The sequence below is a fragment of the Drosophila busckii genome, chromosome 2L, assembly GCF_011750605.1.
Source record: "Drosophila busckii strain San Diego stock center, stock number 13000-0081.31 chromosome 2L, ASM1175060v1, whole genome shotgun sequence".
NCBI classification, from domain to species: Eukaryota; Metazoa; Arthropoda; class Insecta; order Diptera; family Drosophilidae; genus Drosophila; species Drosophila busckii.
In genome coordinates, this window is record NC_046604.1 from 10,515,242 (window position 1) to 10,541,631 (window position 26,390).

Genomic DNA, 26,390 nt, shown 5'->3' on the forward strand with positions numbered 1-26,390 from the left:
TTTGAAATTAAATGAAAAAAATTTCTGATTGGGTTTTGGTTTGTTGTTGTTTAGTTCGAGCATTGTGCGAGCACTGTGGCAATACAGAGTGCGAGCAAGAGGTCCGATATTTAATGGTCGTAGCTCGACTCAAATGTTCGCCTCAATTGTATGAGTTCGACTCAAAGGTTCGCTTCAAATTGTACGAGCAACTGTACGAGCGAGAGATCCGATGTTCGACTAAATGAAGCACTGTAGCAACATGTGTGCGAGCGGGAGGTTCTACATACGAGGATGCTATCGTTATTGTTAATCGGTGCAGCTGCGATATGTCCGTCTGTAATAACAGCGCGTTAACATTTCATACGTTTAAATTTGCTGTTAATAACACACCCAGAATGTCAAGATTGGCGGCAAGTTCAAGGTGCCATTTAAGCACATTGCATATATTGATGGCATAAATACATTTGTAATTTCGGTGTTACATGACAAAGAAATGTTCTAAACTTATTCTGCAATTACAAATTTAAGGTTTCTTTTGCTTCGACGGTGCTGTATCATCAACTGATACATCGTTCTGAGAAAAAGCAGGCTGGTATTTCCACAGCTTCATAGCTTCACGACAAGCGTTTTCCACTTCAAGAACTTGACTGTTTATCATTCCGGTAGTCCATGTGTTCGGTGCTTCAAAATACAATGGAGTGTCATTGGTAAACACAATAGGCAAACCGAAAAAGTCAAAGATTTTTCGAAGTGCTGCTTGGGGATGTTGCGCCATATCCTCGTAGTAAACGACTCTGCAGAAAATAATTATATTACAAATGTATTACTATAAGCAGTCCGGAAAACCAACCTAAAGCGTTGGGGGAACTCGTTTTGCAGATGCATGGCATACATGTGATCCATCACCATATTTTCACAGAGATGATGCGGCTGAGTGCAATTCACATTTCGACTACACCAGACACGGTTGGCACGCGAGTTTATTATATCCCGAGGATCACGTATCAGTAACACAATATTGACATTCAAACTGCAATAAAAGAAAAACATTTTATTAGGCTTATAATTTAAAAAAGCGTTTTGGTCTTACTCCTTGCGCTTTAGCAATGCGGCAATAAACTGAAGTCTCAAATTGTACACAGACATGTTGATGAATGGAAAGAGCTTGCAGATCTTGGACATGGTGTCAGGATTCCAGCAGACCTCATTAGAGTAGGCCTGGCATATCTCCCACTGTACACCGTAAAAATGTTTGTATAATGGCGTTCTCTTCGCGTAATAAAGCATATCCCTTGCGTGAGAATAATCGCAGTTAAAAAGGGATACCAAATGCTCCAAGCCGAGGTCTATATCCTGCTTTTCCGTTAAACGATCATTATACGCTACCAATGGCGCAAAATGATGATAGCCACCTGCTTGACGTGTCAATGCATCCAGCAAACTGAGGGCACCTGAGCCCCTGTACATGACAAGCAACGAACGCTTGGGATTGCCGCCCGTCTCCAACGTATAGTTTCTCAGATCGCCCAAATGAGCAGTCTGTCTTGTCACTATAGAGCGTACCATGTCTACTGGACTCGGCAGCATGAAGGGTAATATAAAAAACACAAATATGGCATATACCAAGTAAATGGCAATACAAATGCCGGTAAATTTTGCGCCACGGCTAACCATTTTAACAAAAAGAATTTTTATACTGTTCTAAGATCTAAATGTAGATAATTTAGTTACAATATATTGTACAGCAAAACAGGCTTAACTATATATGACTGGCTGTCTTGCTGGCAGCTTAATAAATGAAAACTAAGTTTCGAAAATTTGTATTTTATAATGTAATTTATTAAGCATAACCTGAATATTATTAATAGTATGTTAATATAAATGTTAAGCTTAGTTATATATTCTAACAATTAATATATTATTTATAACTTCGATATGCTGTTTGAAATCATGCATTTAAATAGACTAGAAGGACGCCTAATTTCTTTGGGGTAAATTTTGTACGAGGCACCAAAATACGTATTTTGAATTGAGTTTCCTCATTTAAAATGGTTATTGCATATCGAAATTAAATTCAAATTTTATATTTTCTGGCACTATTTATATATGAGTATGTATAATGTTTGTCAAAATGCTAAACCGAGTCATGTATAACTCGTATAAAATTCAATTTGTGTTTATATAACTTGTGTAAAATGGTAAAATGCTCAAAATATAATTTAAAGAAAAATTGCTCGGCTAAGCCGCAGCTGTTTATACTCTTTGAAATGTAATTGAAAAAGTAGAAGCATTTAATATTTTTGAGATCAAATGGCAAACAGCAGGAAAGGCCTGACAAATTTTGTATTTACTTGAATCTTAATTGAATTGAATTTCAAAGAGTATTTATTTTATAAGAATAACATTATAGAATGTTAGAAAATGACACTTGACGCTGAACTTAATGTTTAATACTATGTTAATACCATTAATTGTAATAGAATGTTTTAGTTTTAATAATATTAAGTATATGCGTATATAACTAGCAAGCTCTCAATCGCTGTTTCCCTCGGTTTCATCCTCTAGCAGCAAACTAGTCGAGCCATAACTACGGAGTCTGTAAGACACGAGCATAAGTCAATTAAGTAATGCAAAGCAGTTAAGACCAAGTCATGTATACCAAAACCCAAAATAAAACTCAAAGCGTGTAAGTTAGTGACATGCAAGGAAGGTTAGAGCTCACCTCATCGTCGGATACCTTAAGACCATCTAAATTGACGCTATTGCGTGCATAGCCAGCATTCAGCTGATCCTGATCATAGACCTGCCTGTTGAGCTCGTCCTTGTTGGCAGTGTTGACATTGTTGCTGCACTTAAGCGGCAACGCAAGATTGGCACGATTGCCACTACGTTGCTGCCGCTGATGATTGTGATGATGATGTGGATTGTCAAACTTTTGCTTGGCACGCTCAAACTCCAAATTACGTGATTTACTCTCAAATATATTCTCCTCAAAGTGCGTTGTCTTGGCATCATAAAACGCCGCCGCAGCTGCCGCATTGCTTTGCTGTTGTTGCAACAGCGTGCGCTCCGTGTGACTCGAGCGCTTAACCGACGCAGCATGATGCGCTGCAGCCGTGTCGCAGCCATTGTGAGAGCTCCGCATGCCGGCGTGTGTATCATCAAAGATCTGACGCAAATCGTTTATGTTCGGCAAGCACTCGCTGGGCAGCTCAACGGCAATCTTATTCCTCAACTGCACGCCCCCCATGCCGCGTAGCTGAGGACTTGGCGCACGTCTTCAGGCCAATTGTTAGTTTTTAGTGTGTGGGTTAAGTGTTAAAGCAGAGGGGTTAAGTTATTAGCAGAGCACCAGCACCAATGTTAGTTAGGAGAAGTTAATTTAGCTTAGGCCTTACCTGTTTTGCACATGCTGCAGCTGCACTTGCAGACCTTCGGCTTGACCCACTAGCTCATCATTGGAGCGCTGCAGTCGACGCACTTGGTTAACAGCCGAATCCAGCTCATCCTCAGCGCCAGCTAGTTCACGCTTTAGCTCCTCTACTCGTTGGCGGAGGCGTTTTACCTAATTTCGTTAAAAAATTCGTTTCATGTTTGCTATAATTCTTAAATTATAAAAGACAAGTGGACAAATGAAAGTTGGGCGCAACCAGCTTTTATATACACTTTGACTTTTCGCTGTAGCGTCAGCAAAATCGCACCCCGCTGTCTATATTGAAAATTAAAATGTGAGTAATTCCTATGTTATTTATCCGAATGTTCTGAAATTTTCGTCATCGGTCGAAAACATGACCAGGCTTTTTTGTGATTTATTTCAGAATTTAATATATTTTAATTGCCTAAAAAAACTTACGGGTTTGGATATATGAGCACCTTTGTACTAAAATTTTCTTGGTCTAGCTCTTATAGTTGCTGAGAAACAGTTGCTCAAGCATTCAGACGTACAGACGGGCCGACAGATAGACGGACAGACGGACATGGCTATATAGACTCAGTTTGTCTTGCTGATCAAGAATATATATAGCTTATGGATTTGCTGCGCTGTGTGGGGTCTGTCACGCCTCCTTCTCCCTGTTACATACATTTGCGCAACTTCCAATTTTCACAAAAATGTCAAAGTGTATACTAATGCCAGTCGTTGATTGATAAGTGATGAACTTTAAATAAATACAAATTAATACTGGAAGTATAGGATAGCAAATAAGTTTTATTTTAGACCTGCACTGTTTCTAAAATAATATTTGAATACTATACAATTAAATTAATTGTATTCTATTATCTTTTGCAAATGTTTTATAAATATTTTGTTGATAAGAACTTTCAAAAATTAATGTATTTATTAAAAGTACAATCACAGTAAACACCCACACACACTCAAAAGAAGCTAATGCCACTTTCAGTTTCTTTACTTATCAGAAGGTAGCAAATCAATGCGATGAGATAAGAGCATGTGAGCTTAAGAGCAGTCAAAATATACTACGGTCAGCCATAAAACAAACAAAAAAACAACAAACTAATGCACGCGAGAGCTGGAAAGCTCATGACGCTTAAGAATAGCGAGCAGTCTCTCAGAACAAGTCAAACGCGTTGGTTGTCCCCAGTGTTTGAGCGCTGGAACGAAAGTGAGCAGCCGGCTGAATATTTATTCCAACACAACAACAAAACACTGACGGAAAATGATTGCGCAAAGTGTAATCGCCAAGTTGCGCCCGTGCATGCGCCGTCTGCCAAGCAGCAGCAGCAAGGCGAGCAGCGTTAAATTCAACTGGCAGGATCCGTTGAATCTGGAGAGTCAGCTGACGGAGGAGGAGATTGCCATACGCGATGCTTTTAACGGCTACTGCCAGTCGGAGTTGCTGCCGCGCGTTAAGGTGGCCAATCGATTGGAACAGTTCGACAAGAAGATAATGGAGGAAATCGGCAGCATGGGCGTCTTAGGTTGCACAATCAAGGGTTTCGGCTGTGCTGGCGTTTCTAATGTGGCATACGGACTGCTAACGCGTGAGGTGGAACGTGTCGATTCTGCATATCGTTCGGCTGTGAGCGTGCAAAGCTCATTGGCCATGGGAGCCATCTATGACTTTGGTTCCGAAGCGCAGAAGCAAAAATATTTGCCCAGCATGGCGCAGGGCAAACTGATAGGTGAGAAAATTTTTCCACGCGATCAGCTAGATTTTCTGGATTTACTTCTTATCATCAAATTAGCAAAGCAAAATTCTAATGCTGATAAGATTGTCTAAAACTAGGCGGGGGGCCTACATAACAACAAAACAAGCTGCAGTAAACAAGTGTGTGGAAGCCAGAGAGTGTGAATTAAAGTGATAGCAACTGATGCAAGAGCTTTTTTGATTTGCATTGGAATTGAAAAAAAAGCTTGCTCTCACGCTTTGCTCTCTCAACAGAACTTTTCCAATGAGCGTAAGCTTTGTTTGTGTGCGTGAGCGAATAAAAACAAACAAGACAAGAACAAAGATGCAAAGTCGCTTGTAAATGCTCTACCCTAACAAAAATGTAATGCAATTTCTTTAACTGATTATTTTTTTATTTTCTAGGTGCCTTTGGTCTAACCGAGCCCAATCATGGCAGCGATCCTGGTGGCATGGAAACACGTGCCAAGTACGACAGCAAGACCAAGAGCTACATACTGAACGGCTCAAAGACTTGGATAACCAGCGCACCTATTGCTGATCTTATGGTCGTTTGGGCAAAATGCGAGGATGGCAAGCTACGTGGTTTTATTGTGGATCGTGAAATATCCGGCAAAGGCTTGGATACGCCTAGAATTGAAGGAAAATTCTCGCTGCGTGCTTCGCCCACTGGCATGATACTAATGGATGACGTGCACGTGCCGGAGGAGCAAGTGTTGCCCAATGCCCTAGGCTTTAGTGGACCCTTTAATTGCCTAAACAATGCACGCTATGGCATAGCCTGGGGTGCCTTGGGCGCTGCAGAGGCTTGTGTGGAAATAGCTCGTCAATATACGCTTGATCGCAAACAATTTGGCAGACCATTGGCTGCCAATCAGCTGATACAGAAGAAATTGGCGGATGCTACAACAGAAATCGCTCTGGGTTTGCAGGCGTGTATACAAGTGGGTCGCCTCAAGGATCAGAAGCTGCACACACCCGAGCAGATTTGCATGATCAAGCGCAACAATGCTGGCAAATCTCTGGATATTGCGCGTCAAATGCGCGATATGCTGGGTGGCAATGGCATCAGTGATGAGTACCATGTGATTCGACATGTGATGAATCTGGAGTCGGTCAATACCTATGAGGGTACACATGATATACATGCGCTTATCTTGGGACGTGCCATTACCGGACTGGCGGCCTTTGCCAACTAAATACTCGAGCATTTTTTAAAACACACCACTGAGCAATTTGTTAATAATAAAAAAAACGTTTTTTTAGTATTAAACTTACCTCTGCCTCATATTGTTCAGCTCTGCGCACCGCATGTCCCAGCTCAGTGTTGGACTCAGCCAGCAGCTTTTTTAGTTTAGCATGCGACAACTTAACTTCACTAATCTCCTTGTTGCGATCCGAGAGTTCCTGTTGCAAGGCGCGCAGCTCCACATCATTGGACTGCATGGGTCGACATTTACGATCCGAGCGCTCTTGATAGTCACGTAGCTCGGCACGTAATTTTTTATTGTCGCGCTCTAGCGCTAACTTTTCAGACTCCAGACGTTCGCGTTTGCCCCATTCGGTAGCATTCTCTGCCTGCAAATGCTCCAGCTCAGTGCGCAGCTCGCCAAGCCTGAAACAAAAGTTAATGCATACAAGAGATATAAATGATGCATAGTTGGTCATACCGACGCTCCAGATTTTCACGTGCGCCAATTTCAATACGCATTTCCGCGCGATGTTGCTCCTGCAACGTCAAGAGCTCACGCACTGCATCCTGCTTAGCAGACCGCAGCTCTTCCTGTCTGCTGCGCACATCCTGCAGCTCCAATGTTATCTTCTCCAAGTTTTTATGCAATTCATGCTTTTCACTACAAGTAAAAAAGATTAGTATACGAATAATTTTTACATGTTTTAGACTCACTCTCTTTCCAATTGCAGGGTCTTTTGTGCCTCATCCAAACGCAATTGCAACATCGATATCTTTTGCAGAAAGTACTCCTCATCAAAGTCATCTTTAGACAGCTGCTGTATCAAGCGTTTCTCTTCAGCCGCCTTGTCCAGCTCGCTTAAATGTTTCGGCATAGCGCCCTTCAAAGCAAACTCTTCTATATCCAAATCTTTCACATCATTGGGTAGCTTGGTGACCAGACCATCCTCACTATTTACATTTTTCAGGCCATCTGAAGAAATGTCTGGCGAGCAGTTGGCATCGCGTCTATTGGCCTCCGCCTCCTCGTTGGTATCGGCGCGATGAAATTGACCGGCATGCTTCATCATCCATCAGCGTGTGCACCTTTTCCATTTCCTTTTTGAGCTGCGTTATCTGCTGCTCCAGATCATTTTTCTCGCGTTTTAGCGAATGCGTTTCCTTCATGGCGACCTCCAGTTTGATGCCCAATTGCTTAGATTCCTCGCGCGCCTTGTTACGCTCGTTACGCACCTTTAAATTTATTTAACAATTTTTGTACCATTTCTTATTGATTCAACGGGCGTCATAGCAACTTACCTTACTCCATTTCTCACGCCAATTGGCAGTGCAGTCAGACCTGCAACAAAATAAGTTTATTAATTAACAACAACTACCAGTTAAACCTCACCCCCTCCTTCCATGTATCTTATCCACACTTACCACCACTTCATAGTCTTTTCCATCTGTGCCGCACGAGCGCGCGCCTCATGTAACTCCCGTTGACGCTGCGACTGTTGATTGTATACAAATAAAATCCGTTACCATAAGTTATGTTAATATTTTATTTATATTATACCTCACGAGCTTCCCACTCCGTATCGCCGAAGCCGCCCACGCATACACTAGGATCATTGTTTGGCAGACGTCTGCTGCTCGCTTGCACCGCAGAAGCGCTTTGCGTCGTCTGCGACGTCACCTGTGACATTTTGTAGCTTAAACGTTTTTATAACTATTAGCTAAACGTTTTTATTTGAGTTAAACCAAATGCATTTTCTGAAATGCACTTTTTCCAATGTTGTATACACAAAATAACAGCTGCTTTACTAGGGTTGCCAATGTATCTGATATATCATGGCCATGTGAAAAATGTCTGGTCACACTGAATACACATATTTTTTGCTGCTGTCGCTTTTTTGTTGATAAATAAATTGAAAACGTTTAAGCATGGCTAAACATCATCCAGATTTGATTTTCTGCCGTAAACAGCCAGGCGTTGGTAAGTTCAAGTGGAAATTGTTAAATTCTTTTGCAAATCTAACTGATTTCATACAAATGCAGCTATAGGCCGGCTTTGCGAGAAGGATGATGGAAAGTGTGTGATCTGTGACTCGTATGTGCGCCCTTGCACCTTGGTGCGCATTTGTGACGAATGCAATTATGGTTCATATCAAGGACGTTGTGTTATCTGCGGCGGTCCCGGCGTATCCGATGCCTACTATTGTAAGTCCTGCACCACGTTGGAAAAAGATGTAAGTAGAAGCCCTTGTATTAAAAAAACGTAAATTAATGTTTTTTTTTTCTTTTAGCGTGATGGCTGCCCCAAAATTGTTAATTTGGGCAGCTCTAAGACTGATTTGTTCTATGAGCGCAAGAAATACGGCTTTAAACAGAAGTGAGTTGCAAACTACAATAATAATAAACAAACTAATTAACATTATTTTTTTTTGCTTTCCTCAGTTATTGATGTGCTTAACAACAACATTTAATAGTTTTATCATATATTTGTATTGTAATTTTATGCATATATATATAATTGTAATAAATGATTTAATGGAATTACAAATTGTTAATTTATATCGCCAGCAACTGATCGCCCTTGGGCTCATACTCCAGACATAGCCTATCAAACTCAGCCGACTTCTTATCCAGTTCGCTGACAAAATCACTCTTTGGATAGAATTGCCTTAGTTGCTCCCAGTAGCGCGTAATAGTCTCTGTTGACTTGCCCGTCAGATGCGAAAGCACCATCATATTGATGAGTGTATCATAATCATTATGCTTCTTGGTCAGCGACTCACGTAGGACAGCCTCTGCTTCCTCATAGCGCTCCAAACCTAAGTGTACAACCGCCTGTCCATTGAGCAGCGCAGGTGTTGGCTTAAACTTTTCGCAGAACTCTTGGTAAATGTGGAATGCGTCCTGCATCTGCTCCGTTCCTTGTGCCAGCGCAACCCAGGCTTGTGACAATTGTGTCAAAGTAGCATCGTCACTAATCTCTTGCATTTTTGCCACCAATTGCTTGGCAAGATCCACGCGTTGCAGACGCAGCAAACACTGCACGGACAAAGCCATCGATTCCAGATTGGTGGAGCCATGCAAGATCTTAAGTGCATTTTCAAACTGTCCATCGTAACAGTAGACAATAGCGGTGGCAATGTGCCAAAGGTTTGTCTCGTCATCATCACTGGCCACCTTATCTGTTAGCTTCTCGAGTATTTCCTCCGTGCGTGCGGGCTGCTCAAAGGCCTCATTGATCAAGCGTAGTGCCAGCAAAGGCGTTGTGTTGCTCTCCTTTATGTCCGAGGCGACTATACGTCCCGAATCGATAGCCAGATATGACATGTACATGTACGAGAGCAGCTCTGCTCCGGCTGTGCCCTGCTCAGGCAGCACAAAATTGATGGAGCCCATGAAATTGCCAATATAGTACTCATTGCGTGCATCGAATAGCGCAGAGTTTACGTCGTCTTCATTGTGTCTACTCATTTTCACCGTATTTTTGTAGTTTTTATGAATAATATAGCACAAACTTGCAGCTGAGTTGGCTTTTGCGAGCACAGTGTTGAAAACTGTTGAAATTTAAACATGCTGGCAACTTTGTTTGCTAACAACAGGTACTAAATTGTTCATGTTATTTAACAGTCACTAACCGCCACTACTGTTAAGCAAAAGTTTATTTTTATTTATTTTAGTTTGAAGTATATAAGAAATAATCAAAAATTATAAGAAATTAAAAAAAAAATGTATTAGCCCAACACATAAATAGTTTTGCTTAAGCGTTAGCGACTGTTGTTTAACAGCTTTCATATCTATCTAAATCTTACTTAGAAAGCAAGTGAACGCGAGAGAGATAACCTGTTCAGCATCGCTTAACAATTAGAATTTATTAAACATGTACCATCCCAACGAAAAAAACGTTGATCTCGAGCGAGATTATTTGCCCAGTATGCACTCTAAGAGATTTCAGGATCAACCGAATCCCGATTTGGCCGTGATTGAAAATCACTTAAAGCTTTGTGCGCAACGTAAGTCATCATATTATGTTTTGATTTATAGTATGGGTGTTTAAGTGACACTATCTTTTTAATTAGACACCAATGACCTCGTAACTAAGCATGGCGTCAAGGTAGAAACCTTGAGATATGCTGGCGTGGATGATCGCCAAGTTGTTGATGTTTACTGTAAGCCTGAAGCAAACAATGGAAAGCTGTTTGTTTATGTGCATGGCGGCTACTGGCAAGAGATGGACAAGGAGCACTCCGGGTCAATTGTGTTGCCATTGGTGAAACGCGGGTATAGGGTGGCGGTAATGGAGTATAATCTGTGTCCACAAGTGACGTTGACACAGCTGCTTGATCAGTTTACTCAATTTTTATTATGGGTATTTGACTATGCTGAACGAACGGCAACAACTGAAATTCATTTTGCTGGCCACTCGGCTGGTGCTCATCTGATGGCACAGTTGTTTCATGTGCCGCAGCTAATCTCCACAGAGCGACGCCAAAAGGTTAAGACTGTCTTCTTCATGGGTGGCGTATATGATTTACGTGAATTATGGCCACTAAAAGGTGTCAATCCCAATAATCTACTTAGCTTAGACGCTAACAATTGCAACGAGTTATCACCCATGCTTTGGCCTTGGCATGCTGACAGCGCTAGCTGGGCGGGCACGCAGTCTTATGTCCTAACTGCAGAGAACGAGAGCGTTACCTTCAAGGAACAAAGTCGTGAATTTGCCAAGTTATTGCAGGAAGCTGGATTTTCTGTAAGCTTTAAGCTTTTTGATAGATACGATCACTTTGATATAATTGAGGAGTGTGTTGAGGATGATTCCACTATAACCCAGTACCTCTTAGCTGCACTTGGCAAAGCAACAAAATGACTTGAGATTTTAAAAATAACTCTGTAATCTGATTGAATTTCCCCCATACCCATACTGCCTGGCTGAAATAAATATATTTTATTGACAGAACGGTACTCTTTCATTAAAACACAATTTGTTTATATATTTTCACATATATATTTCTTATGTCAATAATAGTTTAGACACACTTAATAGTACTAGTTGTAGTATTTTAAAATTATGTACACTATCTAAGGACATCGGTCCACACAGCAGCCACAACGTGCCGTAAATTATATATTCAATATGATATACAATACATATGTCAAAATGAATTTGGGCAAAAAATAATGCAATACAAAATAATGATAACAAAATGTGTGCGTCAGTGATGCATGTATATAAATTATTAAAAACTAACTACTAGCTAAACACAGATTTTAAAGCAAAGCTTATGACTCCTCATCCGATATGACAATTTCAGTGCCTATAGTTAGCCGTGATTGAATTGGCTGCTGCTGCTTCTGTTGTTGTTGTTGCTGCTGCTGCTCCTTGGACACACTGGCATTTAGACTAGAGACGGAAATGACCTTAAGCGACGTGAGGCCAGTTGCTGTTGCATCCTTTGGCATGCCATTATCCAGGGCATAGTAGTAATCGTGTTCTACATTCTCTTTGATGGCAGCAGTCTTAACTCTCGTTACATCGTTAACTATCACATTAGCAGCTGCAGTTATGGTCTTTGGTGAGGCATTCGCTTCTGTATCGGACTCTACATCGGCATCGCTAAGATCGCCATTGGCTTTGAAGTTATCCACAAATGTGTCCACATCCTCATCGGACTCATCCTCATCTTCTTCGCTTTCACTTTCGCTGATGACAGCATGTGCCGTGCTGCCATTGCTTAGCGCCTGCGCTGCCTCAGCACTGGTACTGGGCTTATCATCAGCGTCTACAGCAATAATTGCTAGTGGCAAGGTTTGCTGTTGTTGTTGTTGCTGCCAGCTGCTTCTCTTTTAAACGCGCCTCGCGCTGCTCCTCCGTGGTAAGATCCTGCTCTCGAGCAAATCTATTTCAAATATCATAATTAGTTTAAATATCATATAAAAATGTATTTTTGTTTATATACTTTTCCAAAATGTCACTAATCTTGGTTTGCTTTTTGTTATTCTCATTCAGCTTAGCAAGCAAATCGGCATCGCTGGCTGCGGGATCCTTAGCATTGGCTGTAAAATGTGTAACGGTCTCGTAGAGATCAGTCTTGCGCCGCGCCTGCAGCAGGCGGCCCACTTTAACAAAAGCATCGTGAGCTGCAATCATAAAAGCCAACATATTAATTGTGAATTCTTGTTTAGAAAATTTTTTTGCATACCTATGCGCTTCATTTCGAATGTGGCCAGTCCAAGTTCCTTCTCCTTGTTGCAATGCTCAAGCAGCTGCAACACATCATGATAATCTGGAAACTCATGCATGCGATTGACAAACGCAGAAAGCGTTCGATTGAATTGTGGATGAGGTGAGTCCTTGAAGCATATAGGCTGCTTTAGCTGACGATGCGCGCTTTTACTTTCACCGGTTAGATCACAGATTTTTTCATAGATTTGACAGGCGCGCTTTTTATAGCGCTCCACTTGCAGATAGCTCGAATCATCATCATCGTTCCAATCAACATCCGCTTCCTCCAGCGCGCTAATACGTTTTGTTATGGTGTAAAGAGTTCGATTTAATTTGCGTATCCGCTCATCTGTCCGTTTATTGCCTGTGCTGGGAGTGGCTGTGGGTGAGGGTGTGGGAGTAGACGTGGCAGCAGGAATGTTTGCTGCAGTCGGCGCCACCGCCGGCGCAGAAGTTTCTTCATCTACCGGTGGCGTCGCATCCAGCACCACCGCTTTGGCTTTGCGTCGCACCTTCAGTTCATCGACCACACACTTAAGATGCACATAGATCATATCCGGCTCGGCGCGTATGCGTTCCATCGTTTGCTCCAGCTGCTTGCGAAAGCCACGCGAGCGCACAAAGCTCTCATGCACACTATGATAATATTTGAGCAGCTTAGTATCTATGAGGCGCGTCATATCTGGTGTCTTGTCCAGCTCACGACAGAGCTGCAGCAGCGCAGAATATTCCGAGACCAAGGATGCTGGTCCTGACGCTGCAGCTGGCGACAACTTGCGCTTAACTGGTTCAGCTTCCTTTTCAGTGGGCGGCGTTGTGGGCGGTGATTCTACTAACACTATAGTAGGCGTGCATGCTCGCTGCTCTTTTAGCTTCTGTTGCTTTTGTTGCTCCAATTCCTTTAGTTGCTGCTGCGCCATGTGCTTGCGCCATTCCTCATCTGACTTCTTTAGCACCGTTATGGGCTGCACACGCTTGGCAGCTGGTTTGGTTACAGGCGAAATGCTGGCAGCTGGAAAATTTGGTTTGCTTACAGGCGAAATGCTAGCAGCTGGAAAATTTGGTTTACTTAATGGCAAAGTAGTTGCTGCTGTTGCCGTTGGTGGCGGCGGAGTTGTAGTTGGCGTCAGCTGTGGCGTTATGCTGGTGGTCGGTGGCAAATTCAGCAACAGCGGCTCATTAAGCGCCGCAGCACAGTGTGGCGGCGTTGCTAGCAATCGCAATGGCGGTGTCGCGCCTGCTGTCAATGATTGTGTGGGCGTGGTCGTGCTTATACTTTTAATGGGCGCTGGGTTTACTGTTGTTGCTGCTACTACTGCTGCTGTTGGTTTGTAGGGCATTGTGCGTGCGGCGCTATTATTGTTCACGCTAGATACCACTAGACTGGGTTTGCTTGCCGTGAGTTTGGCCAGAAGCGGTGGCGTTGAAGCTGATGCTCTCACTATGTTGTTGCTGCTTATATTTGAGATGTGTGCTGCTGGCGGCGCTGTTGCAAGTTTCACTTTTTTGGTTGAAATTATTGGCGTTGTTGCGCTAAGTGCTGGCGGCTGCGTCGACGGCGCCGGCAACGTTGTTGCCGCTGTCAATTTTTGCCCTGTCTTTATCTGCACTGTGGGCAAACGCTGTAGCATTATTGGATTCAATTTCAAGGGCAACTTTTGTGCACTCGTGATCTGCATCGTTGGGGGTGCTGTTAAACGCAGTGCTGGCTTTACCAGCGGTGCTGCCATTACTAAAGGTGCAGCGGTAGGTTTTTGGGGCAGCTGCGAATTAGTGCGCGCAGGTGACTTTTGTTGTTGGTGTGGTGTTATTGTAGCTGTCGAGCACGGTTGCTGTTGAAACGTGATAGCTGGCGAGCGCGGGGGTTGATGTTGTTGTTGGGGGATTGAAACTCGCTGTGCTGTTTTACGGACCGTTGCTATTGACGAACACTGTGGTTGTTGTTGTTGGGGCGTTGCTGCTGTTGATCGCTGTGGTTGTTGTTGTTGGGACGTTGCTGCTGTTGAACGCTGTAGTTGTTGCTGTTGTGGGTTTGGTGCTGTTGAACGCTGTGCTTGTTGTTGTTGTTGAGGTGCTGCTGCTACTGTCGAGCGCTGAGATTGTTGCTGTTGCGGTGTTGCTGCTGTCGAACGCTGTAGTTGTTGCAGTTGAGGCGTTGCTTCCGTTGAACGCTGTGGCGAGTGCTGTTGTATTGTAGTTGCAGGCAACGTCTTTAGTTGCTTATGCAAACTTCCTGTGTTCTTCAGCTGTTGTTGTTGCTGCAATGTTAGCTGTTGTTGTCCAATTACTTTTAGCTGCGACTGTACTGAGGGTTTTTGAAGCCAGGCTTTCCCCATGGGCGACAACTTCACTGACTGTGGAGTGGGAACGCTGGTAATTGTGGCCAATGTGGCAGGAGCCTTTTGGCCAACTGTTGTAAGTTTTATAGATTTGCTTTTTAAGCTAGTACTGTTGTTATTATTATTATTATTATTATTACTACTACTGTTGTTATTGTTGGGTTCAAACAGCAATTTTGAATTCATATTGACATTGTGCTTGGTGACTGTAATGCCGCTAGGTATTTGCATGGACCTAAAAAGATGTATAATTAATAAGCATGCATACATATTGAATATTAGCAATATTACCTGAAGGCCCCTGCAGCTGTTGTTGTCGTTGCATTTGCTCCTACTGCCGGCGATGTAGTTGTTGTTGCTGTTGTCGTTTTTAAGGCTACAGCAACTGTGGCAGGCACTTTACTAATTGTAGCCTTTTGTATTTGCAATAATTTACTGGGCAGCTGCTTTGATGCGGATAAATGCAACTTAGCTGCCTCACGACGGGCTCTCTTAGCATCGGGCGGACCCTAAGAAAGACCAAAACATAGTTACACATTATAAACAATCGTTACCTTTGTATATGCGGACCTGTTGGCTCCACATTTAAATATGCATTTTAAAAACAAAACAAACAAAAGCGCCGACGCTGCAGCTGTATGTGTGTAGTGTAGAGATATTTGAGCGCGCCGAAAAAGTACCCAGTGTAGAGTCACATACACATACATATTTAGCATAACGATGTAAACAAATTTTTGAAAATTCACTCTTTCGCCATTTGCAAAATTCAAATTCCAATGCAAATCATCAAGCATGTCACATAACTGGTTTCCGTTAGAATAATTAGCACTGACGTTCTCTAATTTGTAGCTGCAGCAACTTACTTACGCGCACAGGCAACACTGGCCATTATACATATTTATAAACACAGACACGCACACACACATGCATATGCATATTCTACAACGATTCGTTCCACAATGCACAAAACCCATTAAAAAAATACAACTGTACTTTTCTACACCAGCTGAACGCCGTTGGCGCTGTTACTGTCATTTACCTCATCCTCTGAATCTGAACTTAAATCCACATAAATGACCGAAGACATTGTCGAAAAGTAACTTTTCACGAAATTTTATTTAAATTTTCTATATCTTTTTGACATTTGGACGCACGCAACTATTGTTGTTGCCAGCTAGTTTTTCACGCATATATTACGTCTCCACTGTATGGCTGTGTCTTATAATTTGATTTGCTTGTATTTGTGTTGTTGATTATATTGCTGATTTTTGTAGGTTCTTTCCCTGATAATGTACTAGCGGTCTTAACTGTGGCTTTTTCCCACAGTTTACGAAAATTGTATTTTTTCTGTTAACATTAACACAAAATCTGTTAATTTCAGTATTGGAAAACTTATCGCTCATTCTCGCAAGCCTATTGCTCATTCTCTCTTGCTCCGCTCATTCTCGCAGTGGCTGCTCGTTTTTGCTCATTCTTTTAATTTTCGTTGATTGACGCGGTCGTGGTGGCTGCTCGCAGTGAGTGTTACTTTCTAAATTTTGCGTGGAAAGTATAGAAATAAGGGAAAAAAAAACACAAGTTTAGTTCCTGCCACTACGTTATATTAAGTGCAACAGAATGGGAAGTAAGTAACAGCGCAATAAGTGTGTGAAAAAGCCGCTTATGACAATCAGCGGCGACCGCTATAGTGGCACCCCAAATTACATTTGCTTACGTATACAAAAAAAAAAAACTATGTAATGGATTTGGTGTGCTCACCCAGGAGCCGCTTTTTGTGTTAAATTCAAATATAAGTGTACTGCAAGCAGCGCTAACAATGCAATTTGCTTTCATTCATTACTTGCAGTCAAATTCCTGGAAGTTATTAAACCCTTCTGCAGTATACTGCCAGAAATTGCAAAGCCCGAACGCAAGGTGTGTATGTGTGTTAAACTGTCATTGTAAGCTTAGTATTAACATTGTAAACTGTGCTTATTTTATGTGTGTAATTATGCATTTACGAATGGTTTTCTTGACGTGTTTGCACTGACCAGTGTTGCCAGCGCATGCCGACGTTTGCTTTCACTTGTCAGTGTCAGATGCGCCACGCAAACAGTTTGTGATTTCGTAGTGTACAAACAAACCTTGTGGTGTTATAAGAAAACCCAAACCAAAGTAAAATGAAAATAAGAAAAACGTAATACGTGTAAATGGAAGAATGACGTGTGATTAAATTAAACAAAATTATTAAGCAAATTTATTCATTTTACATGTGGTTAGTTTGACATTGTTGTAGTAATTTATTATATGTTTTTTAAAGTTAAAAGATATTAGTTTAATGCTTGCGACAATGTTAACTTGTTTTTAATAACATTTTCATTCATAAATATATGCTTTTCTACATCTACTGCTATTCTTATCAGCCGCAAGTACTATTTGAATGCTACTTGTTGCCATACTACGTTTTTGACAAGCGACGTGGAAACGTCAAACTTCGGCTCACATCGTTTTTCCCGTTTCACTTCGCTGTTGTACCGTTTCAACCGTTTCGTATGAAAATGACAGCCGACTCTGTTAATCGTACGAACAGGTACGCGGGCACTGTTGCTGTTTTTGTTTGTGACGCGTCAAACATATGTTAAGAGACACGAATAGCAAAAACAAAAAATAAACTTGATTTTATTTAAACGGCAAACACGTAGCAGACAAGTAGGTCAGCATGTGGTATAGGTTAATAACATTTAATTAAAATTCAATAAGTATCAAAAAATATTTTTTAAATATATTTTTAATTATTCTATTACAGATCCAATTCAGGGAAAAGGTATTATGGACGGCAATCACGCTTTTTATATTCTTGGTCTGCTGTCAGATACCATTGTTTGGCATCATGAGCTCCGATTCGGCTGATCCCTTCTATTGGATTCGTGTAATTCTGGCCTCAAATCGTGGTACACTTATGGAGTTGGGTATTTCGCCCATTGTGACATCCGGTCTGATTATGCAGCTGTTGGCTGGCGCCAAAATCATTGAGGTCGGTGATACACCCAAGGATCGTGCGCTCTTCAATGGCGCACAAAAGTTGTTCGGCATGGTCATTACCATTGGCCAGGCTATTGTCTATGTGATGACTGGCATGTACGGCGATCCTTCGGAAATTGGCGCTGGCGTCTGTATGCTTATTATTATTCAGCTGTTTGCTGCCGGCTTAATTGTGCTGCTGCTGGATGAATTGCTGCAGAAAGGTTATGGCTTGGGATCTGGTATTTCGCTGTTCATTGCCACCAACATTTGCGAGACAATCGTATGGAAGGCCTTCTCACCCACCACTGTGACCACCGGACGCGGCACCGAATTCGAGGGAGCTGTAATTGCTTTGTTCCATTTGATGGCCACACGTAACGACAAAGTCCGTGCTCTGCGCGAGGCATTCTATCGCCAGAATCTGCCAAATCTGATGAACCTGTTGGCAACCATTTTGGTGTTCGCTGTAGTTATCTACTTCCAAGGCTTCCGTGTGGATCTACCCATCAAGAGCGCTCGCTATCGCGGCCAGTACAGCAGCTATCCCATCAAGCTCTTCTACACTTCCAACATTCCCATTATTCTGCAGTCAGCGCTCGTCTCCAACTTGTACGTTATCTCCCAGATGTTGGCCGTCAAATTCCAGGGCAATTTCTTCATTAACTTGCTCGGTGTTTGGGCTGATGTTGGCGGTGGCGGCCCAGCTCGCTCCTATCCCATTGGTGGTCTCTGTTATTATCTGTCTCCTCCCGAGAGTGTCGGACACATTCTAACAGATCCCATACACGCGCTGCTCTACATTGTATTCATGTTGGGCTCATGCGCGTTCTTCTCCAAGACATGGATCGATGTGTCTGGTAGCTCAGCCAAGGATGTAAGTGTTTTATTACTCTCATATATTATTCATTTCAACTAAATACTCTTTGTTACTTGCTTGCAGGTTGCCAAGCAGCTGAAGGAGCAGCACATGGTTATGCGTGGTCATCGCGAGAACTCCATGATTCACGAGCTGAATCGTTATATTCCCACGGCAGCTGCCTTTGGCGGTCTTTGCATTGGCGCTCTGTCTGTCATGGCTGATTTTCTGGGTGCCATTGGCTCCGGCACGGGTATTCTGCTGGCCGTCACCATTATTTACCAATACTTTGAGATTTTCGTTAAGGAACAATCTGAAATGGGCGGCATGGGCACGCTGCTGTTCTAAGCAGCTTACCATTTAAGCTTCAGCAATAATAATCCAACAACAAATTTCTTCATCATTCTCTCACACCCATGAACGATCACTTGTTGCGCCTATGGCCATTTGAGAATTATCTATCTAATGTTCGATTCCACATAATTTCCCAATAGCATCTTATAATTTTAAGGTCTTTTATGCTAAGACTGTTGGTACTCATATAATGGCCTGGGCTATAAATATTACAAAACAAAAAACAAGAACAAGTTATGGTTTTTAATGCGACAAGAACTTTATTTTGCATAGTTTTTTTTATTAGTTGTATTTGAATTGTGAGACTAAATTGCTTAAATTCAATATTCCCTTGAATTAATTGAATGTCAATGCAATTCTTTTGTTTTAACCGAGTGTAATAATAGATCTTAATACACTTGAACATATTAAACACAATGGAACGAACATTTTGAATCACGCAACACGCATACAAATTGTCATAATAAAGCGTAAATTAGATAACATTTTTTAAAACAGCAACCTTTTTTAATTTGTATTTTTGCCTTTTGGTAATAACAAAAAATTATAGATACTAATTTTAAAAAATATAATTTTGAATTTATCAGGCTTATTGTTAGTAGTGTTGTGGCGGTCGGTTGAATAATGCTGGATGTGATTGTGTTGTATATGTAAGCACACTGTCATCCACGCGCTGAATAAAGCAAAAGAAAAATAAATAAAAGTTATTTATTTAGTTTATTCGAATAAATTAGATGTGTTTTAAATGCAGCGCATACTGTAACACTAATGTTTAACAACATTCAGGTGACAGCAAGAAAAACAGCGTCAGCATTCGCGTACGAACGAGAACAATAACAACAAACCCAAATTACGGTTGTAGGAGATATTCGTAAGCGGAGTCGCGTTTGCCATGTCAGCTCCACTCACATCAAATGTGCCGTATTTGAAGCAGCAACTTGCCGCGCTGCTGCACAACACGTCGCCAGTGATTACGCTTATCTGCTTGGTGACGACTGTTGGGTATCTGCTCTCCTTCTCCGAGACAGCGGTGCTACTGCTTAGTGTGACACCAGGATATATATTGCCTAATGGCAAGTTTTGGATATGGACAGCATTTACGTTCTGCTTCATCGAACTGCACTGGTGGGAGGTGATTGTCGATGTGATTACTGTGGGACTTTGTGGAAAGATGCTAGAACCGCTTTGGGGTCAATTTGAAATGTTCAAGTTCTTTGCCCTTAGCAATTTTGGTGTCTCGCTACTCACAACAATTTACTATCTGTTCTACTATATGATTACCAAAAATCCCACCATACTATTCGATGTGCATATACATGGCTTAGCAGGCTATGTGGCGGGTATATGTGTAGCGGTGCGACAGATTATGCCAGATCATTTAATCTTTAAGACGCGCTATGGACGTTTGACCAATCGGTAAGCCTATTGTACGTATTGCATATACTATTTTACACTTATTTTGTTATTGCTTTTAGTAACGTGCCATTGACGGTGCTCATCTTGGCTATTATATGCTGGGCTATTGGCATGCTGGACGGCACTTATCCGGCCATGTTTGCCTCCGGTGCATTGGTATCTTGGATATACTTGCGTTTCTATCAGCATCATCCTAATGGACGTGGCGATAGCTCCGAGAGCTTCACATTTGTTAGCTTCTTTCCTAGTGTATCTCAACCTTTTATCAGCATGCTTGTAAATCCTATATACAAGTGCTGTTTGCGTGCGGGCGTAGTAAAGACGCCCACACCGCTGCGAAGCGTATCTGCTGCTAGTTTGACTTCCGTATCTGTGCAAATGCCCGGCGTGGATCCGCACGATATTGAACGCAGGCGGTGAGTATAAAGCTATATCTTAAGCAAGACCTCAATTTCTTATAATTGGTCCTTTTAGGCAAATTGCGTTAAAGGCTTTGAGCGAAAGGCTAAAGGCCACTGACTCGACGCGACACACACAGCTGCCAAAGTCGTTTCCAAATCAGCAACAGCAAGGCAGCAGCAATCATCCCAGCACAGCATCATCACCAGCAGCAGCAGCAGCACAAGCATCATAGTCATGGGGCTGGACATAGTCATAATCATAGCGCTGGGCACAGTCATAGCCAGAGTCATGGTCCGACAGCGGCGCAGGCACCACAGCCAGATTTCCTTAAGCCCAGCAGTAGTAGCACGGGACAGCCGATAACGACGGCTCGTGCTGAGCCCAGAATGATCAGCACGATGAGCTCAATACCAATACCAATGCCAGCGCCGCCACCCAAAAATGATCAGCAGCCGGCAACGGGATCTGCAGTAGATGCCAAGCTGATCAATTTGGATGAATCGTCAGCCTAGACAGTTTTATATTTTAACATAAATGAATTTTTTTCGGATATTTAAAAACGTTCGTCTGCTAATTGATTATTATTATTTGTGTATAGCTGCAGCAAGTGCGCTCTTAATTATATTTAAAAGTGTTTTTGCGTGTGTAACTAAAAAAATATACATACGTGTAGTTTTTAAATTGCCTGCATAGAATTGCAATTTAACGTTAAACAAAAAGAACCTTCCAAGCCAACTAGCGTATATTTTTGCACACAAAAAAATTTGAAAAATAATGCTTTATTTAGTTTATAACATTTACTGTAAATATATTTAAAAACCCAATAATTTCCTAGATTTGTTTGTATTTCAATTTTAAAATTAAGTCTAAGATAATGTGAACAAGTTCCGTAGCGGATGGGTAATTCAGCCAACACACTGTCATCCAGCATAAAATATTGGTGCATTGGTGCTCGGTCGTCGTGTTTGCACAATATTGTAAATTTGATTTATGTGTGGGTGGTGCGGGCCCTTGTTTTTAGTTAATTAAAGTTAAAAGCACAGCAACATTTAAAGATTATGTATCCATGAAGTAAAGTGACACTGTGGCATGCTTAACGGTTGCCCCTTATTGATTTGGATGTATATACGTTTATTGATCACAAATGGGTCACAACAACAATTACTGCAGTATGCAGCAAAAACAACAACAACAGCTTCAGCTTACTAATGGACGCCGCCTTCGCAATGGTAAGTTTCAACTTAGATAAGAGCTACAAATTTAGTCATATGATATGGCATGTAAAAAAGCGGAAAGGCCGTTTGGCATGCCTTAGAGAAAACTATAAACAAAAATTCTTATCGACGTTCCGTTTTTTGCGCCTGCTTCTGTGTGTGTGTGTGTGTGTGTGTGTGTGGGTGTGAGGGCTCGGTGGTTTTAATGCTTACGTGTACAAATGTATGTTTGAATGTACATATGTATTTTTTGTTTGTGTATGCGTTTGTTGTTGGCGTGGCAAATACAAAATAAAACCAAAAATATCAACAACTTCTTATTGCTACATTTGCATAAATACCATTACAATATTGCATAGAGACATAAGCTAGTTTTTGCATTAAATGGAACTTGTTTTCGTCTTAACAAATCAGGAACTCGAAACTGGAACTGGGCTATTACTAGACCCGCCCTTTAATATTTCTGGTTCTTTGTCTGACTTGTATTTGAAGCCTAGCGTTTTACTTTCACTAGCGCCAATGTTCAGGGCCGTTTGGATATTTGCAATTTTATTTTTGCGCTTTTCGGTAATGCATAAATTGTAAATACAAATGCATTTTTTCAAAATTTCAAAATATTTATGAAAACTGCGCTTTATACCTCCTAACCCTTTGTTAGCAAGAGTATATTTTTGACCAACTTGAATGTGCCCGTTAACACGTCAAAATACAAGCGTACACACTTGTATATTTACACACATGCGCGCCTGCCATTCAAAGCAGCGACGTCAACGCTAGCGCCAACGCCAACGCCAACGGCAACTTTGACGTTGTGGCGGGCAGGCAGAGCAAGAAAAACCACTGCGGAGCGATCTGTTAGTGCTCAGTTGCGCATTGGTTACCACTTATAACGGTTCGTTTTGTCGCTTTACCTATTGGCTGTTGTTGTTGTTATTATCAAAAGTTTATCGCATTGGACAAACAAATAATAAAAACAACAACAACATTTAGTGGCAAAAGCTACTTCATTAGCAGAATCAACATTAGACAGCTAATTGCTCTCTCTCTCTCCCTCTCTTGAGCAGTTGCAACAGCTAAGCGATCGATACCTACAATGACGGATTACCTAAAGCTGCACACACAACTCGCCCAGGTGGGCCAGGAGCATTTGGTGAAGTTTTGGCCCGAGCTAACAGATGACGAACGTGCTATATTAGTGCGCGACATAACGGAACTTGATCTAAATGAGATCAAACAGTATTTTGATCGTGCCACAATCTCAATGAATGAGAATGGCATTAAGCTCGATGATCGCCTGCAGCCCATAGCCGATGATCAAATTCTCTCAATCGCACGCACCGCAGAAGACAAATTGAACGTCTATCGGGAGGAGGGACTACAGCAAATAAGCAACGGTCATGTTGCTGTACTGCTTATGGCAGGTGGACAAGGTAAATAAATATAGATGTACATATATTATTTGATATGCCCATTCACTGCTTTATTGCTGGGAGTGTAGAGTTTTTTTTTATTTACTTGAGCATGGTATGTAGTGTAAATTAAACATTTAACTCCATAAAAATATGGAAAAATGTACTACTTAGTAAATATTTGTTTGAAGAAATTTAATCTCATAAGATAAATCGCAAAATATGGTATTTTTGCTGAGTATAGTTTAACAGCTTCTTAAGTATTCATTACATTAGGGCCTGACAAAAGTTTGTATTTGAACATATTGCACACATGTTCGATTAAAATCTATAGAGAGCTTGCACACAAAAGATAATAGTGACAAAATAGATAAATACGCTTGCAGGGCCATCAAGCCAATACAACAGTCTTTTTTTATATTATACATACATACATACAATTTTTCAAACTGAGATATATTTAACTATTTCAGTTTGCAATTTGCCTTGAGCTGCAATAGAGAAAACAAAAGCAACAAACTTGCAGACTTGTCTACATGTGTGCGTGTAAAAAAGTTAATTAGCTTCAAATAAAAATGATCACTCACACTTGCGCTCAATCAGCTGCCCACTCATGCAACTGCATTGTTTTTGTATTCTGTAGTTATTGCCGTCGTTTTTATTGTAATTTGTAATTCAGTGTGCAAGACAGGGCACCAGCATAAAGAAAAACGACAACAGTCAACAATTTGAGCCATTCTTATGGCCAGTCAGTCCAGTTTCTCTACCTCCCTCTCTCTCTCTCTCTTCCGCAATGAGCTTAGCTCAGTTGTTGCCTTTCTTTTTTTTTGTGTTTTAAGCTCGGCTTTTGACATTTCCCGTTTTGCTTTTGCCTGCTGGCCAAACAAATATTTCAATTGCCTTTTTCTCAGTTTTTGTTATTTATGTGTATTACGTATTTTTTGCACGTAACGTTAATATTAGAAATAACAGTACAGAGTGGACGACAGCGCCAAGAGTAATGGATAATAAAACTTCCCTAAAACGATCACTAAAATGAGAAGCAAACCGGTAATCTGTAGTTGACCTTTAGAGTAACTTAAATGCTAATAAACCAAGCAAAATTAAATAAGTCGCGCTGCATGAAAGCGAAACCAGCAGATGAATTTTTAAAAGAAGAGGAACACGTTTTTAAGGTCAACCGGCTGGCGCACACAGCAAGAAAATCTGTGATTACATTTTGATTATTAGCTCTCAGTCTACGTGAGTTGTGAGCTAAAATGATATAGGAAAACGGTTAAGCATAATTAAATAATAAGAGTATTAAAGTTTAAAGCACTTTTTAAAGTATTTTCTTTATAACAACTGCTGAAAAGTTTTAAATGCGGCGTTAAACAAACAATAACAATTTTATATAAGTAAAAGAATATTGACTAATCAACAAAATTTTAATTTGATTGCAGGCACACGACTTGGCTTTGATCACCCCAAGGGCATGTATGATGTTGGCCTGCAATCGGGCAAGACGCTTTTCCGCATTCAAGCGGAGCGCATACGCAAGCTGGAGCAGCTGGCGGAGCAGCAGACTGGCAAGCACGGTCACATTGTCTGGTACATAATGACTTCGGAGCATACGAAACAACCGACACTGGCATATTTTGAGGCCAACAACTACTTTGGTTTGCGGGAGGAAAATGTGCTGTTGTTTGAACAGGGATCGCTGCCCTGCTTTGACTACGATGGACGCATTATACTGGACGAGAAGCATCGAGTTGCGCGCTCACCCGACGGCAATGGTGGCATCTATCGTGCAATGAAGAACGCTGGCATTTTAGAGGATATGCGTCGGCGTGATGTGCGTTATCTGCATGCGCACAGCGTGGACAACATCTTAATCAAGGTGGCTGATCCGGTCTTCATTGGTTATTGCGTACAGGAGCAGGCAGATTGTGCAGCTAAGGTAGTAGAAAAGTCTGCTCCCAATGAAGCCGTTGGCGTTGTGGCCATGGTCGATGGCAAGCACCAAGTTGTGGAGTACAGTGAAATTTCTGCCAAGACTTCTGAAATGCGCAATTCGAATGGTCGACTCACATTTAGCGCTGGAAACATATGCAATCATTTCTTTACCGCTGACTTTCTGCACAAGATCGGTAGCACCTTTGAGCGTGAACTGAAGCTACATGTTGCCAAGAAGAAGATACCCTTTGTGGATAATGCCGGAAAGCGTCTGACACCAGACAAACCGAACGGCATTAAGATTGAAAAGTTTGTGTTTGATGTCTTTGAATTTGCCGAGAAATTTGTAGCCATGGAGGTGCTGCGTGACGAGGAGTTTAGCGCTCTGAAGAATGCCGATGCTGCTGGCAAGGATTGCCCCAGCACAGCACGTGCCGATCTGCATCGCTTGCATCGCAAATATATTGAAAATGCTGGAGGACTGGTGCATGGTGATGTCTGTGAGATTTCGCCATCTGTTAGCTACGCTGGCGAGAATCTCGAGCAACTGGTTAAGGGCAAATCGTTCAGTAGTCCCGTTCATTTGCGCGATTCCTTGAATGGACATCTGTAGTCCCCCATATACACACATATATATGTACATAATAGACTGATGAATGTGGATAGTTGTTGTATTTAATTTTCGATCTAATTGGATTTATATACACAGAACCAAGGGAAAAAGCACGAAAATTCCATAGTTTTCAGTACTTAAGCAAAAATATGTAACAAATATTTGTTGTGGGACTTAATTTGTTGCGTTAACTGTTATTTTATTTTTCTGCTTTATTTTCGTTTTAAATTTCATTCTCTGTGCAATCCTCGTGTGAATTATTAAATTTACAATCAAAATATATATTTTAATATGTTGTAAACTGTATA

General features: G+C 41.5%; 10 protein-coding genes across 11 annotated transcripts; 6 read left to right on the top strand and 4 right to left on the bottom strand.

Annotated features, from left to right (window-relative positions):
- Window positions 1–380: 380 nt before the first annotated feature.
- LOC108601875 lies at window positions 381–1,717 on the bottom strand. Its single transcript, XM_017989848.2, has 3 exons — window positions 1,073–1,717; window positions 833–1,012; window positions 381–776 (listed from the first exon to the last, which is right to left on the bottom strand). The coding sequence occupies exons 1-3, from the start codon at window positions 1,654–1,656 to the stop codon at window positions 506–508; spliced, it is 1,035 nt and encodes a 344-aa protein (XP_017845337.2). The 5' UTR covers window positions 1,657–1,717; the 3' UTR covers window positions 381–505.
- Window positions 1,718–2,489: 772 nt separating this feature from the next.
- LOC108594247 (coiled-coil domain-containing protein 102A) lies at window positions 2,490–8,095 on the bottom strand. Its single transcript, XM_017979367.2, is given in 10 exon segments — window positions 2,490–2,578; window positions 2,705–3,260; window positions 3,381–3,547; window positions 6,408–6,744; window positions 6,800–6,982; window positions 7,036–7,391; window positions 7,393–7,554; window positions 7,621–7,660; window positions 7,744–7,814; window positions 7,880–8,095. Coding segments are annotated over 10 exon segments (2,010 nt in total). The 5' UTR covers window positions 8,009–8,095; the 3' UTR covers window positions 2,490–2,569.
- LOC108594248 (glutaryl-CoA dehydrogenase, mitochondrial) lies at window positions 4,540–6,372 on the top strand. The gene is made up of 2 exons (XM_017979369.2): window positions 4,540–5,124; window positions 5,535–6,372. Exons 1-2 carry the CDS (start codon window positions 4,659–4,661, stop codon window positions 6,326–6,328), a joined length of 1,260 nt encoding a protein of 419 aa, XP_017834858.2. The 5' UTR covers window positions 4,540–4,658; the 3' UTR covers window positions 6,329–6,372.
- Window positions 8,096–8,179: 84 nt separating the features above from the next.
- Window positions 8,180–8,800, top strand: LOC108599711 (PHD finger-like domain-containing protein 5A). The gene is made up of 4 exons (XM_017986711.2): window positions 8,180–8,299; window positions 8,362–8,552; window positions 8,610–8,695; window positions 8,761–8,800. The coding sequence occupies exons 1-4, from the start codon at window positions 8,248–8,250 to the stop codon at window positions 8,765–8,767; spliced, it is 336 nt and encodes a 111-aa protein (XP_017842200.1). The 5' UTR covers window positions 8,180–8,247; the 3' UTR covers window positions 8,768–8,800.
- Window positions 8,801–8,816: 16 nt separating this feature from the next.
- Window positions 8,817–9,859, bottom strand: LOC108599722 (coatomer subunit epsilon). The gene has a single exon (XM_017986723.2). The coding sequence runs from the start codon at window positions 9,787–9,789 to the stop codon at window positions 8,875–8,877; it is 915 nt and encodes a 304-aa protein (XP_017842212.2). The 5' UTR covers window positions 9,790–9,859; the 3' UTR covers window positions 8,817–8,874.
- Window positions 9,860–10,055: 196 nt separating this feature from the next.
- Window positions 10,056–11,275, top strand: LOC108601953 (kynurenine formamidase). The gene is made up of 2 exons (XM_017989942.2): window positions 10,056–10,328; window positions 10,395–11,275. Exons 1-2 carry the CDS (start codon window positions 10,196–10,198, stop codon window positions 11,183–11,185), a joined length of 924 nt encoding a protein of 307 aa, XP_017845431.2. The 5' UTR covers window positions 10,056–10,195; the 3' UTR covers window positions 11,186–11,275.
- A 72-nt stretch (window positions 11,276–11,347) lies between these two features.
- Window positions 11,348–16,043, bottom strand: LOC108605976 (mucin-2). The gene is given in 6 exon segments (XM_017995802.2): window positions 11,348–12,148; window positions 12,150–12,215; window positions 12,276–12,456; window positions 12,519–15,115; window positions 15,172–15,389; window positions 15,920–16,043. Coding segments are annotated over 6 exon segments (3,660 nt in total). The 5' UTR covers window positions 15,968–16,043; the 3' UTR covers window positions 11,348–11,598.
- Window positions 16,044–16,350: 307 nt separating this feature from the next.
- Window positions 16,351–19,323, top strand: LOC108606041 (protein transport protein Sec61 subunit alpha). Its single transcript, XM_017995880.2, has 4 exons — window positions 16,351–16,504; window positions 16,727–16,794; window positions 17,666–18,757; window positions 18,824–19,323. The coding sequence occupies exons 1-4, from the start codon at window positions 16,498–16,500 to the stop codon at window positions 19,085–19,087; spliced, it is 1,431 nt and encodes a 476-aa protein (XP_017851369.2). The 5' UTR covers window positions 16,351–16,497; the 3' UTR covers window positions 19,088–19,323.
- A 452-nt stretch (window positions 19,324–19,775) lies between these two features.
- Window positions 19,776–21,683, top strand: LOC108606043 (transmembrane protein 115). The gene is given in 4 exon segments (XM_017995894.2): window positions 19,776–20,509; window positions 20,569–20,925; window positions 20,984–21,077; window positions 21,079–21,683. Coding segments are annotated over 4 exon segments (1,320 nt in total). The 5' UTR covers window positions 19,776–19,985; the 3' UTR covers window positions 21,424–21,683.
- A 200-nt stretch (window positions 21,684–21,883) lies between these two features.
- LOC108606016 (UDP-N-acetylhexosamine pyrophosphorylase-like protein 1) lies at window positions 21,884–26,309 on the top strand. Of its 2 annotated transcripts, none has more exons than XM_017995846.2 (3): window positions 21,884–22,140; window positions 23,190–23,555; window positions 24,977–26,309. In XM_017995846.2, exons 1-3 carry the CDS (start codon window positions 22,056–22,058, stop codon window positions 26,080–26,082), a joined length of 1,557 nt encoding a protein of 518 aa, XP_017851335.1. In that variant the 5' UTR covers window positions 21,884–22,055; the 3' UTR covers window positions 26,083–26,309. The 2 variants fall into 2 exon arrangements, with proteins under 2 accessions (XP_017851335.1, XP_017851342.1); XM_017995853.2 differs by lacking the exon at window positions 21,884–22,140 and adding an exon at window positions 22,947–23,017.
- The last annotated feature ends 81 nt before the right edge of the window (window positions 26,310–26,390 follow it).

Coding starts and splice junctions, on each gene's coding strand:
- LOC108601875 (XM_017989848.2), bottom strand. CDS start 1,656: ATGGTTAGCCGTGGCGCAAAATTTACCGGCATTTGTATTGCCATTTAC. Junction 1,013..1,072: donor GCATTGCTAAAGCGCAAGGA/GTAAGACCAAAA, acceptor CTTTTATTGCAG/TTTGAATGTCAATATTGTGT. Junction 777..832: donor GAGTTCCCCCAACGCTTTAG/GTTGGTTTTCCG, acceptor TATTTTCTGCAG/AGTCGTTTACTACGAGGATA.
- LOC108594248 (XM_017979369.2), top strand. CDS start 4,659: ATGATTGCGCAAAGTGTAATCGCCAAGTTGCGCCCGTGCATGCGCCGT. Junction 5,125..5,534: donor GGCGCAGGGCAAACTGATAG/GTGAGAAAATTT, acceptor TTTATTTTCTAG/GTGCCTTTGGTCTAACCGAG.
- LOC108599711 (XM_017986711.2), top strand. CDS start 8,248: ATGGCTAAACATCATCCAGATTTGATTTTCTGCCGTAAACAGCCAGGC. Junction 8,300..8,361: donor CCGTAAACAGCCAGGCGTTG/GTAAGTTCAAGT, acceptor ATACAAATGCAG/CTATAGGCCGGCTTTGCGAG. Junction 8,553..8,609: donor GCACCACGTTGGAAAAAGAT/GTAAGTAGAAGC, acceptor TTTTTCTTTTAG/CGTGATGGCTGCCCCAAAAT.
- LOC108599722 (XM_017986723.2), bottom strand. CDS start 9,789: ATGAGTAGACACAATGAAGACGACGTAAACTCTGCGCTATTCGATGCA.
- LOC108601953 (XM_017989942.2), top strand. CDS start 10,196: ATGTACCATCCCAACGAAAAAAACGTTGATCTCGAGCGAGATTATTTG. Junction 10,329..10,394: donor CTTAAAGCTTTGTGCGCAAC/GTAAGTCATCAT, acceptor CTTTTTAATTAG/ACACCAATGACCTCGTAACT.
- LOC108606041 (XM_017995880.2), top strand. Junction 16,795..17,665: donor TTGCAAAGCCCGAACGCAAG/GTGTGTATGTGT, acceptor ATTCTATTACAG/ATCCAATTCAGGGAAAAGGT. Junction 18,758..18,823: donor CTGGTAGCTCAGCCAAGGAT/GTAAGTGTTTTA, acceptor ACTTGCTTGCAG/GTTGCCAAGCAGCTGAAGGA.
- LOC108606016 (XM_017995846.2), top strand. CDS start 22,056: ATGGGTCACAACAACAATTACTGCAGTATGCAGCAAAAACAACAACAA. Junction 22,141..23,189: donor TGGACGCCGCCTTCGCAATG/GTAAGTTTCAAC, acceptor TCTCTTGAGCAG/TTGCAACAGCTAAGCGATCG. Junction 23,556..24,976: donor GCTTATGGCAGGTGGACAAG/GTAAATAAATAT, acceptor ATTTGATTGCAG/GCACACGACTTGGCTTTGAT.